We start from the raw sequence: 21,930 nt of genomic DNA, 5'->3' as shown, positions 1-21,930 counted from the left end.
CATTTCAGTAAATGCTAATAATCCCTTGTTAATTTAATTATTTATCATTGTTATTTTGCTTTGTTTCTTAAGTTACCTATTCTGTCATCTGACTCAGACTTCTTTTAAACTGAGTTTTACTGTGTGTATGTTTATTCTACATTGGCTAGAGGTATAGGGGGAGGGTTGAGATCTCACAAAACATGTTTATCCGGCCGCATTTTTGTGCCTGTCCCAAGTCAGGAGCCTCTGGCCTTTGTTAGTCTTGTATGTTTTTTAATTTTAGTTCATTTATATGTTTTGGAGTTTAGTGTGACGTCCATTTTCATTGAACTAGTACATATTTTGTAGAGAGTCTTATAACAACAACACTTTAGGGACTGCTGCAGAAAATTTATTGATCGACATGTTTCGGTGCCTAGGGCACCGTCATCAGGATAAAATCAATACATAAAATCATGTTGAAGTAAAAGATCGGGTTGTTAAAATTTAAACGTCACAATGTTACAATGGTAAGTAACGTTATTAATAATTATATAAAAAGAAATTAAAAAACAAAAACATTTTATTTTTTAATTTCTTTTTATAGTTTATTTACATACTTCCAATGAACTTTCACTTTCACTTTCAGTACGTTGCTATTAATAACGTTACTTACCATTGTAACATTGTGACGTTTAAATTTTAACAACCCGATCTTTTACTTCAACATGATTTTATGTATTGATTTTATCCTGATGACGGTGCCCTAGGCACCGAAACATGTCGATCAATAAATTTTCTGCAGCAGTCCCTAAAGTGTTGTTGTTATAAGACTCTCTACATTTTATGTTTTTATCATAACGACCCTGCATACCCTCGGGTATCCACTTTATGGACTCTACCGTACTACAGACTCACCAGGCGTTGGTTCACTTTCGTTTGTAATTGATAGTACATATTTTGTTTAGGGGCCAGCTGAAGTCCGGGTGCGTGTTTTTCTTGCTGTGTTGAAGACCAATTGGTGGCCATCAGCTGTTTTCTGCTGTTTGGTCAGGTTGTTGTCTCTTTGACTCATTCCCCATTTCCATTCTCAATTTTAGTTGTATTAGCATTGGCACATCTCATTTCCATGGAGATTCTTTATCTCTGTACCTTAAGTCATGGTTCATTGACTTTGAATATTTGCACAACTTTCATGTTAAAGCATTGGTATTTTAAATTTAATATTTGCATGCATTGTCAAAATATCAAAAAGGCTAGACATATCTCTGTGTTAAGTTGTTAATTGTTAACAGTATTATAGTTTGTATGTAAGTTGTAATGTTACACCAATGTCCCAATTTTGGGAGGGTTTGGCATCCGCAAACATGTTTAACCCTGACACATTCTGTATGTGCATGTCCCAAGTCAGGAGCCTGCAATTCAGTGGTTGTCGTTAGTTGCTGTACATGTATATCATATTTGTTTTTCGTTTATTGTTTTCTACAAAAATCTATTTGTAGTTTTCACTTTGAATTGTTTTACATTTGTAATTTCAGAGCCTTTTATAGATTGTTGTTCATTAGGTTTTGCTCATTGTTGAAGGCCTTACAGGGACTTATAGTTGTAAACTTCTACGTCATTTGTTATCTGGTGGAGAGTTGTCTAATTGGCAATCATACCACATCTCTTTTTTTACTTTAAGTACTAGAGCACACCCTCGAAATCGCGGGCATTTAAAAGAGCTTGGTTGAAAGTATGTAAACTGTTGTAAGGAGAATTTTTGTGAAAGATTTGTTTGTCTGGAGAATTTCAGTAAAGGATTTCATGTCTGGAGAATTTCAGAAAAGGTATCAAAATTCATAGGTACTTGGAAACATTTTAGGCCCTCTCCCTTGTTTCCAAAGTCCGTTATTTTTTTCTCTTTATGACTTTAATTCCATTATTTTCGCATTTCTCAGATTCTGTATACCATATAAGTCCGTTAGTATTTTGTTTTCTGTTATATTTCATTATTTTCGCGTTTCTGTATACTATGAACATACGTATCTATATCATAAATATTAAAGTGAATTTGATTTTCTATTAACTATTAATTCTAAGATTCTTCTCCATGTCAATCACTGCTATATTATATAGACGGAGTCTTTATATATTATAGTAGTATATTAATCTTAAATTCTCCCTCGCCCTGCTCGTCCGAATTTAAAGCATTTAATCTCTAATTCAATAGGCTATAAACAAGACAAACACAGATATAGGATTTGTTGCTCGCAGTAACATATTATTTTCTCTTGCGATTCAATATTTTATTTTACTTTATTGTACATATTTCTTAGATTGAAACAATATATAAACACATGACATATAACATTGTTCCTCTTTCGCATCGTTTCTTTTCCCCCGGCTAATACCTCCAACGCCTGTACGTACAATAAACATAGCAACAACTGCACATATACCTATGTGACCAACTTCAATTCGACGTAACTGGGAGCACCAGCTTCGATGCTAATACATTTAAATTCCAAACTTTATATAGTACCTTTAAACCCCACCCATAAAAACCTCCAAAACTTTCCTCGTGCCTCCTTCACCTAACATCAAACTTATGAATAGTACATACTGTTACAAAACCAGTATCTGAACTAGTTATACTAGTTCCCATCTATAAATAATACTACAAATAGCAAACGGGAAAAACCCTATTTCAAACGAAATAAAATACATATAGTATACATGCAGATAAACGTGGAAATAAGTGTCCTGTCCCCTTCAGAGTACTTATGAAAATTATGTGTAAGTTTAACCAAGGTATTATAGTAGTGGTTCTTATGATCTAAAAACCATGATATGGACAATGCTCTGATTCATTGGCTTATTTATTTTTCCTTTTTATACGACCGCAAAATTTGAAAAAATTTTCGTCGTATATTGCTATCACGTTGGCGTCGTCGTCGTCGTCGTCCGAATACTTTTAGTTTTCGCACTCTAACTTTAGTAAAAGTGAATGGAAATCTATGAAATTTTAACACAAGGTTTATGACCACAAAAGGAAGGTTGGTATTGATTTTGGGAGTTTTGGTCCCAACATTTTAGGAATTAGGGGCCAAAAAGGGCCCAAATAAGCATTTTCTTGGTTTTCGCACTATAACTTTAGTTTAAGTGAATAGAAATCTATGAAATTTTGACACAAGGTTTATGACCACAAAAGGAAGGTTGGGATTGATTTTGGGGGTTTTGGTTCCAACAGTTTAGGAATTAAGGGCCAAAAAAGGGCCCAAATAAGCATTATTCTTGGTTTTCGCACAATAACTTTAGTATAAGTAAATAGAAATCTATGAAATTTTAGCACAAGGTTTATGACCACAAAAGGAAGGTTGGGATTGATTTTTGGAGTTGAGGTCACAACAGTTTATGAATTAGGGGCCAAAAAGGGGCCCAAATAAGCATTATTTTTGGTTTTTATACGACCGCAAATTTTGAAAAAATTTTCGTCGTATATTGCTATCACGTTGGCGTCGGCGTCGTCGTCGTCGTCGTCGTCCAGCGTCCGAATACTTTTAGTTTTCGCACTCTAACTTTAGTAAAAGTGAATGGAAATCTATGAAATTTTAACACAAGGTTTATGACCACAAAAGGAAGGTTGGTATTGATTTTGGGAGTTTTGGTCCCAACATTTTAGGAATTAGGGGCCAAAAAGGGCCCAAATAAGCATTTTCTTGGTTTTCGCACTATAACTTTAGTTTAAGTTAATAGAAATCTATGAAATTTTGACACAAGGTTTATGACCACAAAAGAACGGTTGGGATTGATTTTGGGAGTTTTGGTCTCAACAGTTTAGGAATTAGGGGCCAAAAAAGGGCCCAAATAAGCATTATTCTTGGTTTTCGCACAATAACATTAGTTTAAGTAAATAGAAATCAATGAAATTTAAACACAATGCTAATGACTACAAAAGGAAGGTTGGTATTGATTTTGGGAGTTTAGGTCCCAACAGTTTAGGAATTAGGGGCCAAAAAGGGACCCAAATAAGCATTTTTCTTGGTTTTTGCACCATAACGTTAGTATAAGTAAATAGAAATCTATGAAATTTAAACACAAGGTTTATGACCATAAAAGAAAGGTTGGGTTTGATTTTGGGAGTTTTGGTCCCAACATAATAAGGGGCCCAAAGGGTCCAAAATTAAACTTTTGTTTGATTTCATCAAAATTGAATAATTGGGGTTCTTTGATATGCTGAATCTAACTGTCATGACTGTGTATGTAGATTCTTAACTTTTGGTCCCGTTTTCAAGGGTTCAAAATTAAACTTAGTCTGATTTTAACAAAAATTGAAATCTTGAAGTTCTTTGATATGCTGAATCCAAAAATGTACTTAGATTTTTATACGACCGCAAAATTTGAAAAATTTTTCGTCGTATATTGCTATCACGTTGGCGTCGGCGTCGTCGTCGTCGTCGTCGTCGTCCGGCGTCCGAATACTTTTAGTTTTCGCACTCTAACTTTAGTAAAAGTGAATGGAAATCTATGAAATTTTAACACAAGGTTTATGACCACAAAAGGAAGGTTGGTATTGATTTTGGGAGTTTTGGTCCCAACATTTTAGGAATTAGGGGCCAAAAAGGGCCCAAATAAGCATTTTCTTGGTTTTCGCACTATAACTTTAGTTTAAGTGAATAGAAATCTATGAAATTTTGACACAAGGTTTATGACCACAAAAGGAAGGTTGGGATTGATTTTGGGGGTTTTGGTTCCAACAGTTTAGGAATTAAGGGCCAAAAAAGGGCCCAAATAAGCATTATTCTTGGTTTTCGCACAATAACTTTAGTATAAGTAAATAGAAATCTATGAAATTTAAACACAAGGTTTATGACCATAAAAGGAAGGTTGGGTTTGATTTTGGGAGTTTTGGTCCTAACAGTTTAGGAATAAGGGGCCCAAAGGGTCCAAAATTGAACTTTGTGTGATTTCATCAAAAATTGAATAATTGGGGTTCTTTGATATGCCGAATCTAACTATGTATGTAGATTCTTAATTTTTGGTCCCGTTTTCAAATTGGTCTACATTAAGGTCCAAAGGGTCCAAAATTAAACTTAGTTTGATTTTAACAAAAATTGAATCCTTGGGGTTCTTTGATATGCTGAATTTAAAAATGTACTTAGATTTTTAATTATTGGCCTAGTTTTCAAGTTGGTCCAAATGGGGATCCAAAATTAAACTTTGTTTGATTTCTTCAAAAATTGAATAAATGGGTTCTTTGATATGCCAAATCTAACTGTGTATGTAGATTCTTAATTTTTGGTCCAGTTTTCAAATTGGTCTACATTAAGGTCCAAAGGGTCCAAAATTAAACTAAGTTTGATTTTAACAAAAATTAAATTCTTGGGCTTATTTGATATGCTTTATCTGAATATGTACTTTGATTTTTGATTATGGGCCCAGTTTTCAAGTTGGTCCAAATCAGGATTCCATATCAAGTATTGTGCAATAGCAAGAAATTTTCAATTGCACAGTATTGCACAATAGCAAGAAATATCTAATTGCACAATATTGTGCAATAGCAATTAATTTTCAATTGGAGTTATCTTTCTTTGTATAGAATAGTAGTTGATAATATATGTTGGAAATTTGCCAGACATGACTATGATGTCATTTTCTATTTTTATTTGCCAATAACTTTATGTAAATAACTTCATTGGAAATTTGCCAATATAAAATGTTGCTGATGAAGCTTTTTTTCCTTATCTTATCTAAAATGTTTTAGATAATGTATGTTGGAAATTTGCCAGACATGACTATGATGTCATTTTCTATTTTTATTTGCCAATAACTTTATGTAAATAACTTCATTGGAAATTTGCCAATATAAAATGTTGCTGATGAAGTTTTTTTTATTGTTTTATACAATAAACAATGTATATTCACTTTTACTACCAACCAATCTTTACCATTCAGTGATAACAAGCACTTTATTTTACATTTTAATATTTTATGATGTATTTAAAAGAGTAGTTATTGTTGCAAACTCCATTAGAAATTTGAATTGATATCAGTTTTGGAAAAAGGGAAACGGGGATGTGAAAAAAAAGGGGGGGGGTTAAATTTTTCTCATTTCAGATTTCATAAATAAAAAGAAAATTTCTCAAACATTTTTTTGAGAGGATTAATATTCAACAGCATAGTGAATTGCTCAAAGGAAAAAAAAAACTTTTAAGTTCATTAGACCACATTCATTCTGTGTCAGAAACCTATGCTGTGTCAACTATTTAATTTTAGATTTAAATAAGAAGAAATCTTTAATTGATTTGTAAAATCTTGACATTTGTTTTGTGTAAAAAAAACCATGTAATGTCAAAAATTTGATCACAATCCAAATTCAGAGCTGTATCACGCTTGAATGTTTTGTCCATACTTGCCCCAACTGTTCAGGGTTCGACCTCTGCGGTCGTATAAAGCTGCGCCCTGCGGAGCACCTGGTTTATTATGGGCCCAGTTTTCAAGTTGGTCCAAATCAGGATCTAAAATTATTATATTAAGTATTGTGCAATAGCAAGTCTTTTCAATTGCACAGTATTGCGCAATGGCAAGAAATATCTAATTGCACAATATTGTGAAATAGCAAATTTTTTTTTAATTAGAGTTATCTTTCTTTGTCCAGAATAGTAAGCAAGAAATATCTAATTGCAAAATATTGTGCAATAGCAAGATTTTTTTTAATTGGAGTTATCTTTCTTTGTCCAGAATCAACTTAAATCTTTGTTATATACAATATACAATGTATATTCACTTTTTACTACCAACTGATAAATTAAAATAATCTTTACCATTCAGTGATAACAAGCAGTTTTTTTACATCTTAATATTTTATGATGTATTTAAATGAGTAGTTATTGTTGCAAACTCCATTAGAAATTTTAATTGAGATTAGTTTTGGAATAAGGGAAAGGGGGATGTGATTAAAAAAAATGGGTTCAATTTTTCTCATTTGAAATTTCATAAATAAAAATGAAAATTTCTTCAAACATTTTTTTGAGAGGATTAATATTCAACAGCATAGTGAATTGCTCTAAGAGAAACAAAAATTTTAAGTTCATTAGAACACATTCATTCTGTGTCAGAAACCTATGCTGTGTCAACTATTTAATCACAATCCAAATTTAGAGCTGAATCCAGCTTGAATGTTGTGTCCATACTTGCCCTAACCGTTCAGGGTTCAACCTCTGCGGTCGTATAAAGCTACGCCCTGCGGAGCATCTGGTTGCACCATAACTTTAGTATAAGTAAATAGAAATCTATGAATTTAAACACAAGGTTTATGACCATAAAAGGAAGGTTGGGTTTGATTTTGGGAGTTTTGGTCCTAACAGTTTAGAAATAAGGGGCCCAAAGGGTCCAAAATTGAACTTTGTGTGATTTCATCAAAAATTGAATAATTGGGGTTCTTTGATATGCCGAATCTAACTATGTATGTAGATTCTTAATTTTTGATCCCGTTTTCAAATTGGTCTACATTAAGGTCCAAAGGGTCCAAAATTAAACTTAGTTTGATTTTAACAAAAATTGAATCCTTGGGGTTCTTTGATATGCTGAATTTAAAAATGTACTTAGATTTTTAATTATTGGCCTAGTTTTCAAGTTGGTCCAAATGGGGGTCCAAAATTAAACTTTGTTTGATTTCATCAAAAATTGAATAAATGGGTTCTTTGATATGCCAAATCTAACTGTGTATGTAGATTCTTAATTTTTGGTCCAGTTTTCAAATTGGTCTACATTAAGGTCCAAAGGGTCCAAAATTAAACTAAGTTTGATTTTAACAAAAATTAAATTCTTGGGCTTATTTGATATGCTTTATCTAAATATGTACTTTGATTTTTGATTATGGGCCCAGTTTTCAAGTTGGTCCAAATCAGGATTCCATATCAAGTATTGTGCAATAGCAATTAATTTTCAATTGCACAGTATTGCACAATAGCAAGAAATATCTAATTGCACAATATTGTGCAATAGCAATTAATTTTCAATTGGAGTTATCTTTCTTTGTATAGTAGTTGATAATATATGTTGGAAATTTACCAGACATGACTATGATGTCATTTTCTATTTTTATTTGCCAATAACTTTATGTAAATAACTTCATTGGAAATTTGCCAATATAAAATGTTGCTGATGAAGCTTGTTTTCCTTATCTTATCTAAAATGTTTTTAGATAATGTATGTTGGAAATTTGCCAGACATGACTATGATGTCATTTTCTATTTTTATTTGCCAATAACTTTATGTAAATAACTTCATTGGAAATTTGCCAATATAAAATGTTGCTGATGAAGTTTTTTTTATTGTTTTATACAATAAACAATGTATATTCACTTTTACTACCAACCAATCTTTACCATTCAGTGATAACAAGCACTTTATTTTACATTTTCATATTTTATGATGTATTTAAAAGAGTAGTTATTGTTGCAAACTCCATTAGAAATTTGAATTGATATCAGTTTTGGAAAAAGGGAAACGGGGATGTGAAAAAAGGGGGGGGGGGTTTAAATTTTTCTCATTTCAGATTTCATAAATAAAAAGAAAATTTCTTCAAACATTTTTTTGAGAGGATTAATATTCAACAGCATAGTGAATTGCTCAAAGGCAAAAAAAAACTTTTAAGTTCATTAGACCACATTCATTCTGTGTCAGAAACCTATGCTGTGTCAACTATTTAATTTTAGATTTAAATAAGAAGAAATCTTTAATTGATTTGTAAAATCTTGACATTTGTTTTGTGTAAAAAAAACCATGTAATGTCAAAAATTTGATCACAATCCAAATTCAGAGCTGTATCACGCTTGAATGTTTTGTCCATACTTGCCCCAACTGTTCAGGGTTCGACCTCTGCGGTCGTATAAAGCTGTGCCCTGCGGAGCACCTGGTTGTTATCTATCATAAGATTGGTTCTCAATGTTAAAACCGGAAGTCATGTCTGACTTTAAAGTCGGTTCGATGACGGAAACAATATCCGGAGGCCTTTATGTTTGTTTTTTGACAAATGCGACTATGCATGGTACTTATAGGGCACAGAGGCATGATGATTAATTTATTGTGGGAGGAAGAGAAGCGACACACAAAATGAGGTCTTCTCGTTTAATAGTATAGATTGTACAAAAACATAGCTGACTGACAAAACCAGTTTCTACAAATAATTGCTACCAGGACTTTTACATTTTCATTTTTCCGATAAGGGTTAATGGTCTTTGATTAATTGAAAAAATGACTTATTTAAATTTTATGATGTTTCTGTGTAATAATTATGCAAAACATTTTACCAAACCTTTTAAGGTTTTGATATGTTGTTTCTCATATCAAAATGGACGTCAAGTGTGATTTTTTTAGTGTCAATTTTCACTCATCATGATTATGCTGTTCAGGAGTTATGGCCCTTGATTGTTTCAACAATGACACTAAAATGTAAGCAAAATCTGTAAGTCATTTTTACAGCATCTATTTAAAAAAATCTAATACAATTTTATATGGTGGGATGTAATGAGACAAGGTTAGCGGTTATAATCATAATTTGGAGAAAATAAAGTTTTTATCATTTTAAAATTAAAAGATATTAACAAAATTCAGAATGGAACGAAATGGGGAATATTTCAATGAGACAACAACCCAACCAAAGAGTAGAAGGGGTCTTCAACACAGCAAGAAAATCCTGCACCCGGAGGCAGGACTACATCTAAATATGACATAATTACAAATATAATTAAAATATTCTTCTCCTGTATACAAACATCATAAAAATGTTTTCTCTTTCTTTTACAGTATATAATGGCAGGTTGGGATCAGGTAAGATTTTCTTCTTAAAAGTTAAGAAATTCAATGGTCATGTGTTTATAAACTACAAAAACATACAGGCTTGCTGTATTCTCCGAGGCATAATTGAAGAAATTAAAAAGACTGTGACAGTGAAAAGAATTTCAATATCCAAATTTCTGGGATACATAAAAAAAAGGAACGTAAGATATCAAAGGACATGCACAAGTCTTTTAAGTCGAAGAAAAACTGACAACACTATGGCAAACATTGAAAAACAAAGAAAATACAAACAACAGACTTCAACATATTACATTGAACATTAATGACAGAGCAACACAAACCCCAACATAAATGGAGGCTGATCAAAAAAGTTCAAAACTGATGCAAAATACAACTCGGAAATTATAGATTTCACTCCCTCTTGGTAGTCACTGTATTTTACATAATTAAGCTAAATTGAAACTAAGCATGCTGCTTATTAAATTCAATTATTACATTGATAATACCAGTACATTTTTATGTTCTAGAGAAAAATGTAAAATCTTTGTTTTGCTTACAGAAACTTTGTACAGCTGCAAAGGAGGGTAAAATAAACGAGGTAGAACTAAGTGTAAGGAACGGCGCTAATTTGGAATGTAGAGATGAACTGGTAAGTGAAGTAAAATATTTAACACATATTAAGCAACCATACATTTAATGATTTTTATAAGCTCATGTGGTCCAAAGGGCCAAGTGAGCTTTTCTCATCACTTGGCGTCCGTCGTCCAAGGTATTCTGTTTACTTTTACGTAAATCTTCGCCTCTGAAACTTCTGGGCCAAATTTAACCAAACTTGGCCACAATCATCATTGGGATATCTAGTTTAAAAAATGTGTCCAATGATCCAGCCCGCCAACCAAGATGGCAGCCATGGCTAAAAATAGAACATAGTGGTAAAATGCAGTTTTTGGCTTATATATCTGAAACCAAAGCATTAGAGCAAATCTGACAGGGGGTCTAATTGTTCGTCAGGTTGAGATCTATCTACATTTTTAGACATATCAGACAACCCGTTGTTGGGTTGCTACCCCTGAATTGGTAATTTTTAAGAAATATTTTGCAGTTTTTGGTTATTATCTTCAATATTATTATAGACAGAGATAAACTGTAAAAAGCAATAATGTACAGTAATGTAAGATCTACAAATAAGTTCACATTACCAAAATGGTCAATTGAACTCTTAAGGAGTGATTGCCCTTTATAGTAAATTTTTTAACAATTTTTTGTAAATTTTGGTAATCTTACAAAAATATTCTCCTCTGAAACTACTAGGACAAATTTAACCAAACTTGTTCACAATCATAATACAGGTATCTAGTTTTATAAATGTGTCTGATGACCCTGCCTGCCAACCAACTATTGCCGACATTGCTCAAAATAGAACATAGGGGTAAAATGCATTTTATGTCTATTTTTTTTTAACTGTTATAAGCATGATAAGTATGGAAAATCAGAAAGGAGCAATTTTCATAAAATTTGTAGATTTTCACAAACATTTTCCACTGAAACTACTGAGCCAAGTTCATTCCCGTACAGAAATTGCTAACAAAAGCACATAAGTTTCACATGTGAAGCACAAGAGATGCAAGTAAGAATTGTATGCAAATCAGGTTGCTCATATGTGCAGTTTGGTAGTTCATATGTGCCCAAAAAAATCTAACATAATGCTCACATGTGCAATTCAAACCTCAGGTGAGCTTTTATCATCCATGTTAGTTTTATGTTAGTTTTGTACTTTGAAAAGTTTTTCCAATTTTCTAACCATTCAAAACTATTTGACCTACATCATTGCTCATATGAGCTTTTTCAAAATGACATGCCCAGTCATGTACTTCCTGTAAATTCAAATTCATGAAAAGCATGCAATAAATGGAGGTGGATGGATATGGAAAATGTTAAGTCCTATATTGTGCTATTTGAAGAAAGGCATTGTTGAAATCTGATAAAACCAGTGTGGCTGTTGTTAATTATTTGTAAGTTATCATTTCTATTTCATTATTTTCATTTTTGTGTCAGATTTTGAAATATATTACAAATATAAGTCCTTTATGGGAATATATATACAGGTTGCTTCAAAATAAGTACTACATGTATAAAGATTTTTCCTTTTTAAACTTTTTGAAATACAGTACTTATCAAAGACATTCATTGTGTACTAAACTTGCAAGTCCCTCTATTAGTTTTATAATGTAATGTTATGTTTTTAGTCACGATCATGATTATTGTTTAAATAAAAAAAAAAAATGATATGAAAATCATAATTAACTGACAATAATTAAAGAATAACTCTTTTAACATGATGTATCAGTTATTTTATTTTCAACTGAATTATTTAAGATTTTCATTTAAATTTGAAAATATTCCTTTTTTAAAGCAGCCATTTTGTTTTGGTCAACTATAATATTCACGTGTGCAACATGTGAGCAACTGCTCATATGAGCAATCTAATAAAATGTGCATGTGAAACAAAAGCTAATATGAGCAGTTGCACGTGAGGTTTTTAACATGCAAATTAGGTTAGTTTCATATGTGCAATTTTTTTGTTCACAAAATGCTCACCTAATTTGCATGTTAAAAAACTCGTGTGCAATCATGTTAGTTTCTAATGTGAGCATCTTATGTGCAACATGTTAGCACTTTTTGGTAAGGGTTATAGATAGAGATAATTGTAAGCAGCAAGAATGTTAAGTAAAGTAAAATCTAAAAACACATCACCATTACCAAAACACAATTTTGTCATGAATCCATCTGTGTCCTTTGTTGACCAAGGTGAGCGACACAGGCTCTTTAGAGCCTCTAGTTTCCTATTTATTCAATGGTATGAAATCTACAAAAGCACACAATCTTTATGTGATAACAATTAATGTTTAATGAAAGCAAGTGTTTAATTAGTAAAAAATCATCTAATTTGTTGCATAACTCACAACAAAACAATTCCTGTGTTCACCAATTCATACCTTGATCATCAATTATGAGATGAAAAAAAGATATATTAATGACTTGGGAATTAAAATTCAATGAATAAAATTTTTCAATAGAAGTGAACATAATTCAGTTATGTTCAGTTACACCTGGATCATGCAGCTTGGTCAATTAATTCCTTAACAAAAGATTTGTATGTTTTTTTCAAGTTCTAGAAAAAACAAGGCTTCACTTATTCATGTTTTTGTTATTCCTAGAATACTTCAAGTATTTACAAATTCAAATGATGCAGTTATAATGTAAAATGTGCCCTTTTGTAAATTTCATGCATGCCATAAATTGAAAAATAAAAACACATTTAAACTGGTCTTGTTTACACCAGAAATCAGGGAGGTTCCCTGAAAGCCGGGAATTCATGTATCCAACATCTTCTGACTTGTACCCAACCTGTTCAAAGTGAAGACAAAGTAGATTGATTTCAAAGCACGATTCAGACCATTTTTACTCAAAGATTTTATCCCTTAAACAGGAACAGAGATAAAAGACAAAGCCAATCAAGGTGCACTCAGTGGGTTGAAAGATTCTTCAGATTTTTTATTTTCAAATATCACCCTTGCACACAACACAAATCGTTTGGCAATGCAAAAATTATGTTTGTTTTCCTTGATTCCATATCATATAGACGCTTCAATGCAAAAATGCCTTGATTTAGAACGCTTGTTGACTACAGCATGGGAAAGGTATGAAAAAAAACCAATGCATATTTACTACAGCATTGGAAAGATATCACCAAAAACCAACATAGGAAAAAAAAAAATTTTAAAAATTTTTCTTTATGTAGACAGTCAGGGGACTTATTAAAATAAGTGATTTTTAAATCACTTAATTATTGAAGTAGCAAATTCGAAGTTCTGTCACAAATTGTGATTTTGTAGTTTTACCAAAATTTTAAACACATAGGTTTAGATAATATCTTTTCATTTGTAAAATTGAAAAAAAATGAAACTTTTTTTCTTTTAAGCAGCAAGGTTTATGCCTTTGGTGCAATCATTTAGCTGCAAATTATATTTTAGCTAGTTGAAAAAATGCTATAAAAATGGCTTCACATAATGAACTGATACTTTCTTAACAAATGTTTCCAAGCAGTGCATGGGAGTATTTTTCCTGTAAAATTCAAGGTTTCATCTTATATATTATGTAATAAAACTCTACTGCTCGCAATCAAAATTTCACTGTTCGGGGGTGTTGAAATTAGTGGGGGTTATTAAAATAATGATACTTAAAGAAGAGATTTTTTGAAAGGAAATTGAGGTATGATACTTAAACAAGTGATTTTTTATGTCATTATCCTAGATTTAGTACCTAAAAGTCATCACCTGACATCGGGACAGACAGGGTTGAGACAGACCAGGTCATCCTATCAATATAGATGTTGGTTCTGATAATTTTAGCAACCTGGATCCCAATTAGTCCCTGGATCATTAGTAGTATCTATACTATTAAACGAGAAGACCTCATTTTGTGTGTCGCTTTTCTGCTTTCCACGATTAATTTATCACCATGCCTCTGTGTTTTATAGGTAACATGCATAGTCGCATTTGTCATCCATTCTTATGATTATTCAGATTGAGTTATTTTTGGAGAAAAACGACAAAAAAGGAGTCCGGTTATTGATTCCGTCATCAGACTGACTTTCAGTCATAAATAAGACTTCCGGTTTAAAACAACCAATCGTATGATAGATAACAAAAATCCAAAAATAAATAAGCCAATCAGAGTGTTCTCCATATCATGGTGTTTATATCGCAAGAACCACAACTATTATACCACCTTAGCGAGGACAATTATTGTATGCGTTTTATCTACATGTAAACTACGATATGCTACTTTAATATATAGATCCTCTCTGTATTCTGTCTACTGTTTTCTTTGAAATGTTTACTATATAAGGGGTCATACCAGTTGCATATATATTAAGATAAGTAAAACATGTGGAATCAAACAATAATGTGTTATATTTACTAAGTTTCGAGTTGATTGGACTTCAACTTCATCAAAAAGTACCTCGACCAAAAACTTTAACCTGAAGCGGGACAGACGGACGGACGTCACGAACGAACGAACAAACGCACGGATGTACAGACTAGAAAACATATTGCACATAAATGGGGCATAAAAATTTATTGTTGAAAGTGAAAGTAGTGATTTGGCAACAATAAAAGTAGGGAAGAGATTTTAGGGAGGCAGGACCTTTTTTGGGACTTCAGGATCAGGTGTTTATAAGCTCGGGATCTGGGGATTGATCAATACGGGATCAGGGAATATATTTTTCGATTTCGGTATTTCAGGATATGAATTTCTTTAAATTCTGCATCTTGGGATTTCATGTTTTTAAGACCGGGATTTCGGGATCAGGACCCCTCCGACAACCCCTCAAATTAGCCTTAGTCGGTCTTAGTCATTTATACAAGATTCATATCCCACCATTGGCATGTTAATAAGGCTCTCAGAAGAAAAAGCACTGATGGATCTGATCGTTCTAGAAGCATATTTTATTAGACTAATAACAGTCGATATATAATTAGTTACATTTATTTCATGTTTGAAGCGGTGCAAATTTTTAATTTTATTTGACTTTTACCAACAGATGTATTGTAGCAAAGGAGAATAATAATTGTGGTCTGAGTCCAGAAACACGAAAATAATTGAAACTAACAGAAAGGAAACAAATGTCGGACTTTGGAAAAAGGGAGAGGGCTTTTGATACCTTTTCTGAAATTCTTCATGATACATAATTATCTTTTACAAACATCATTCTACAACAGTTCACAAGCTGTATATGCCCACGATTTCGCGGGTGTGTTCTAGTTCTATATTTAAAGCTACAATAAAGTTAAATCACTTAGTCTAGTGATTAATTTGTACTACTTAAATAGGTGATTATTAAAGAAAGACAACTCTTACTTCCAGTCTTTATGGACATAATGTTACTTGAATCAGTGATTTAGAAAATTACTCATTTAAGTAAGTTCCCTGACTGGAAGAATATAAATACAAGTGTGACTGGTAATTTTGTTCAGTTTTTACCACTGATTCATGTGATATACATTTTGTTTATATTTATTACACCACATGTCCAGTTTATGACACAAGTTTTGATGTCTGTTATACATGTTGATATTACAGGGAGGAAGTACACCATTAATGTTGGCCGCTGGGGGAGGACACCTGGAGGTGTTGATGTACCTGGTCAGTCACGGCAGTCAGTTAGAAGCTACAGACACCATGGTAATCAGTGTTTTCCCTAGGCTATTCAAGCATAGCGGTACCGCTACACATCAATTTCGACTGCCATGCTTTCATCATTGCCGCTATGCATCCCGCTATGTGTGAAAATCATAGCTGTGTAAAATATTTATTATCTATATTTTGAAAGTGAAGTGACAAGTAACAAATATCCACAGGTGATTTAAACTCATCCGACTGATAATTGGATGCATTACGCAGCGCGTGCAGGGATTTTACAACCTTCTTTATTAGTTCGTTATGCGTCTAGACTTCAGTTACATAATAGAAGTTGCCAGATAGCTTATAAATAAATAGTCAAATAATCACCAATGCTCAAGTACTTTCTGTGAAGAAAAAAAAATTAAAAAAAGTTTTAAACAACAAGGCCGATAAAATTTTTCGAGTTGCAGTGACTTTACCGGGTCAGGGGAGGGGAAACAAACAATATTTTATTTTTGGGCTTGTTTATTTGTTGTTTATGTAGACAGTCAGGGGACTTATTAAAATAAGTGATTTTTAAATCACTTAATTATTGAAGTAGCAAATTCGAAGTTCTGTCACAAATTGTGATTTTGTAGTTTTACCAAAATTTTAAACACATAGGTTTAGATAATATCTTTTCATTTGTAAAATTGAAAAAAAATGAAACTTTTTTTCTTTTAAGCAGCAAGGTTTATGCCTTTGGTGCAATCATTTAGCTGCAAATTATATTTTAGCTAGTTGAAAAAATGCTATAAAAATGGCTTCACATAATGAACTGATACTTTCTTAACAAATGTTTCCAAGCAGTGCATGGGAGTATTTTTCCTGTAAAATTCAAGGTTTCATCTTATATATTATGTAATAAAACTCTACTGCTCGCAATCAAAATTTCACTGTTCGGGGGTGTTGAAATTAGTGGGGGTTATTAAAATAATGATACTTAAAGAAGAGATTTTTTTGAAAGGAAATTGAGGTATGATACTTAAACAAGTGATTTTTTATGTCATTATCCTAGATTTAGTACCTAAAAGTCATCACCTGACATCGGGACAGACAGGGTTGAGACAGACCAGGTCATCCTATCAATATAGATGTTGGTTCTGATAATTTTAGCAACCTGGATCCCAATTAGTCCCTGGATCATTAGTAGTATCTATACTATTAAACGAGAAGACCTCATTTTGTGTGTCGCTTTTCTGCTTTCCACGATTAATTTATCACCATGCCTCTGTGTTTTATAGGTAACATGCATAGTCGCATTTGTCATCCATTCTTATGATTATTCAGATTGAGTTATTTTTGGAGAAAAACGACAAAAAAGGAGTCCGGATATTGATTCCGTCATCAGACTGACTTTAAGTCATAAATAAGACTTCCGGTTTAAAACAACCAATCGTATGATAGATAACAAAAATCCAAAAATAAATAAGCCAATCAGAGTGTTCTCCATATCATGATGTTTATATCGCAAGAACCACAACTATTATACCACCTTAGCGAGGACAATTATTGTATGCGTTTTATCTACATGTAAACTACAATATGCTACTTTAATATATAGATCCTCTCTGTATTCTGTCTACTGTTTTCTTTGAAATGTTTACTATATAAGGGGTCATACCAGTTGCATATATATTAATACCTTGCCACGCAACTACACATTTTACACATACCCCTTTCCCACGCGATTACACATTTTTACACATACCCCTTTGCCCCGCAATTACACATTTCTACACATCACAGTAAAATCGGTATTACTCTAATTTAAAGGCGAAAATAATGAAATTGTAAAAAGAAACGAGTTGCTGAAAACTTCCCCTTTGTTTTTAATAAAATTTTATGATCGAATAACGTTCAGTGTACGATATTTTTGGAGCAGATGACAGCTGTAGCAGATATTTCGGAAACAAAATGTCCGCCGTTTTTCACTGACGCTGACATGTCTGAGCAAAACAGCTTATACTCTGATGAGGGCAGTGACGACAATGAATTATCAAGTGGGGATGAATGGCTGGAGAATTATAATGCTGAAGTCGATCATGGTTCCCCTGACAATACACCCGTGGTATCAGATGAAGAGGCCAATGACGAGGACGATGCAGCTACCGAAAATGCAAATCTTGTTTGGAGAGAAACATACGAAGAACTTGACATAGACCCCTTTATTCAGATCACTGGTCCATCACACAATCTGAACCCTAATGCCAGTGAGCTTGAGTATTTCAAGCTTTTCTTCGACGATAATATGCTTGAGAAAATTGTGAGCCAAACAAATCAATATGCAGCTCAAAATGGCCCCGACCCACTCTGGAGTGATACCACCCGGGATGAGATTTCGGCTTTTATAGGTGCTTTTTTTCATAAGTTAATATTATTCAAAATAATTAAAACTATATTCCACACCTTTCAGAGTTAAAATTTACCAGAAAATCCTGTTTGCCAGATATATATCTGGTTAAATATTTGCACATACTATGTACATAAAAACACAGGCAAAAATTCCAAATTCACTTCAATTTGCCATCATAAACCTTTGCAAAGTTGAATAGACTTACCATAATTAAAGAAGAACATATACATTCCAAAGATAATAAACTAGCGAAATATAAAAATCATTTACATGCGGTTTTTAATGCAATTACACTAAAACAAAACGTCAACGTGTACACGTTAGAAAAACAAAACAAAAATGTCAAGGACGTAAAATGACGTCAAAAAAATGTGTGTCACATGACGGGCACCTGTCAATACCAAAACAAAATTCCTAAAATAAGAAAGGTCACATAGTGCGCATTTTGTTTTAACTGTACATTGTTGTACATTGTTGTCACGGTAAATAAAGATCTGAAAAGTTCTGAAAAGAAAAGTAAATACTGTATTATTTTAATACGCAACATGTACTTTATTTGGTAATTTATGTTGAAACTGGAATTAGTATTTCACGTATATTTTTTCAGGGATGCAGATATTAATGGGAATAAACCAGCTTCCTGATTATTCCTTTTACTGGTCCAATAATAAGTATTTAGGGAATCAGGGGTTTAAAGAAGTCATGTCAGTAAAACGGTATGAAAAGCTCAACCAATATATCCATTGTAATGATATAGAAACTGATGTCCCTGTAGACCAACCTGGGCACGATAAGCTCCACAAGATACGCCCTCTTATTGATTCATCTCTCCAAAACTTCGCAGCACGATACAACCCAAATAAAAACCAAGCCATTGATGAAGCTATGGTGGCTTATAAAGGAAGATCGGTAGCCAAACAGTATATACCATCAAAACCCACCAAATGGGGATTCAAAGTGTGGATGAGGTGCGATAGTAAATCTGGATATTGTCACAAGTTTGATATTTATATGGGAAAGGAGACGGCTGTTGATAGTACAAAGGGTTTAGGACATCGTGTTGTGGAGAAATTGGCTGAAGATCTACATCATAAAAACCATCATTTGTATTTTGACAGTTACTTTACCTCAATACCATTATTGCAAGATCTGTTAAGCAATGGAATATATGGATGTGGAACCATTCGACAGAACAGAAAAGGCTTTCCACAAGATTTAAAGAACGCCCCGAGGATGCAAACTGGCCAGTTTGTAGGAAGACAAACAGACAATATGGTGGGCGTTGTTTGGATGGACAAGAAACCAGTTAATGTTGTGGCTTCCAATGAGTCATTGATTGAGGTAACCACATCATCATCATCAACTCATCATCATCATCATCATCATCATCGTCATCATCATCATCCATTGTCGTCGTCGTCATTTTATCATTATTACATCATATATATCATCATCATCATAATTACATCCTTCTTTTTCAGATCTTTTTTCATATATTTCTCATAGTTAAGTTATAACAGGTTCTTCTTTGGGGACCCTGTGTAATACTTTAGATGAGGATATTACCCGTCCCCATCCTTATTCAGGGTAGTTTAAGGTGTAATTGGTATACGCAAACGGAACGGCATGGTACGCAGTTTTCAGGAATTTAGTATTAAGTATTCAGTACGCATTGATTATAAAAAAAGTCTCCTTTTTACATTTCTTTTGCAGACCAGCACAGTGTGTAAGAAACGAGAAGATTGCAAATAGTATTAAATGATCAATTCAAATTTTATTTCAGCCTTAAATGTCTTAATTATGAAAAGTATGAAATAAAATTATTTATTTTTCCAGTGAATTATTTTTTTTGTAGGGAAATACTTGCCAATGTTTTTTTTTAAAGTTTTTATAGTTAAATGATTTTAATTATTTGTAGGTAGATACAACAAACCGGAGACAGAAAGATGGGACAAATGCCCGCGTTACAAGGCCGCGCGTAGTTACAAATTACCAGGAAAATTTCAGAGGGGTTGACATCTCTGATCAATTACGTGCAAAATATTCAATTGGTAGGCCATCTAAAAAATGGTGGAAATATTTAATGAATTTCATAATAGATCTTTGTATTGTGAACTCATTTATTGTAAAGGCAGAAACAGAGGTTCCGCAAGTAGCCCGTACTAAAAAGAGGTATAGGCAATTGGACTTCAGGATAAATTTGTCAACACAACTTATAGGGAATTTCGCACGATTGAGGACACCAGCACCACCAATGAGACCGCGAGCAACACACGCTCATTTGAAATTGGGCCGCAAACGTTCCACATGCAAACTTTGCACAAAAACAGGAGAGAAGAAGCGTAAAACAACACAAATGGGATGTGAAAAATGTGATAAACATTTATGTTCAGCTGAATGTCACAACACATTCCATGTTAATATTGGGATCGGAGTTGTCACGGAAGAATAATGAGTCAGAATGATTTGAAATTATAGAGCAATTCATGTTGTGCATTTGAAAACACATATCAAACTTGCCAAAATTTGTTATAAATACCATTAACATATACTTCTTATAGAATTCAGAAAAAAGACAGAATACATAGGCTTAATTTGGTGCTGCCAAATTGTGTCAATAAATATGTAATGAGTAATCTTTCTTCTCTACTCTGTGTTCAGACCTGACATGCATGGTGTTTAATAATCAATGCTATCGTATTTTGGTATATATGACTTTGTCGTCGTTCGTCTGTTAAGTTTTGGCTCCCGTAATTTTTATTTGATTCAAAGTTATTATAAATTAATCATCTTCTTCTTTATAAGACAGTGCATTAGCTCCATTCTACAAGAGAACCATTTGATCTTGATAGCTATCAGTACACTAAAATGAATGTACAGTTGATCATCTTAAATACAGGCTGAAAAAGAAAACAAAATACATACTTTATAAATGCCCGGTAACTAGGCCACCCTCTGTACCTCTGTGATTGTCACTCCGTGATGATTGATTCTGTACTTTATTTATATGACTATTAAACTTCACTACATATGATACTTATTATTTACAAAATTCAATTTTGACTGGAAAAAAATGGTACTTATTACTTACAAAACTCAAATTTGACTTGAAAAAAAAATGTCCTATTGATATTTTTCAAAACAATATTGCGTAGTAACCACACAACCGATATTTACCAAATAAAAACCATAAGATGAAGAAATGTTTAATTTGGTTCTGTTCATTTGGCCTTAATTTTCGTGAGGATCCTTTTCCTTTTTTGATGGGGTAAACACAATCAAAAATATTTACGATTTAATTTTGATTAAAATGCATAGCAAAATTTTCAAGAACTATTTTTCTTTGTGTTCAACTATCAAAAACACAAAATAAGCCTGAATTATATCATATGGCCGATTCCAAATAACAATAAAAGTTTAAACATTTCTACATCTTGTGGTGTTTGTTTCATAAAAATCGATCATGTAGTTACTTCACAATATTTTTTGAAAAAAAAATCGATTTTAGATGAAATAACAGCATTTTTTAAGTGAGAATTCTTTTTTTTTTTTCCAAAATTTGTAGAATTCCTTTAAATTTATAAGTTGTCTGATTCCAT

General features: G+C 32.6%; 2 protein-coding genes across 3 annotated transcripts in view; both read left to right on the top strand.

Annotated features, from left to right (window-relative positions):
• Positions 1-21,930, top strand: part of LOC139482357 (fibronectin type 3 and ankyrin repeat domains 1 protein-like) — a 72,603-nt gene that overhangs the window by 35,515 nt on the left and 15,158 nt on the right. For both annotated transcript variants that reach the window (XM_071266211.1, XM_071266210.1), the window contains exons 3-5: positions 9,754-9,777; positions 10,307-10,396; positions 15,895-15,996. In XM_071266211.1, coding sequence (XP_071122312.1) covers positions 9,760-9,777; positions 10,307-10,396; positions 15,895-15,996 — 210 coding nt within the window. In that variant the 5' untranslated portion in view covers positions 9,754-9,759. The remainder of the gene's footprint in view (positions 1-9,753; positions 9,778-10,306; positions 10,397-15,894; positions 15,997-21,930) is intronic.
• On the top strand, positions 17,846-21,360 carry LOC139482356 (piggyBac transposable element-derived protein 4-like). The gene is made up of 3 exons (XM_071266209.1): positions 17,846-18,329; positions 18,939-19,672; positions 20,250-21,360. The coding sequence occupies exons 1-3, from the start codon at positions 17,861-17,863 to the stop codon at positions 20,781-20,783; spliced, it is 1,737 nt and encodes a 578-aa protein (XP_071122310.1). The 5' UTR covers positions 17,846-17,860; the 3' UTR covers positions 20,784-21,360.

Source organism: Mytilus edulis, chromosome 7 (assembly GCF_963676685.1).
Source record: "Mytilus edulis chromosome 7, xbMytEdul2.2, whole genome shotgun sequence".
Classification (NCBI taxonomy): Eukaryota; Metazoa; Mollusca; class Bivalvia; order Mytilida; family Mytilidae; genus Mytilus; species Mytilus edulis.
This window is presented reverse-complemented; position numbering and strand designations above follow the sequence as displayed.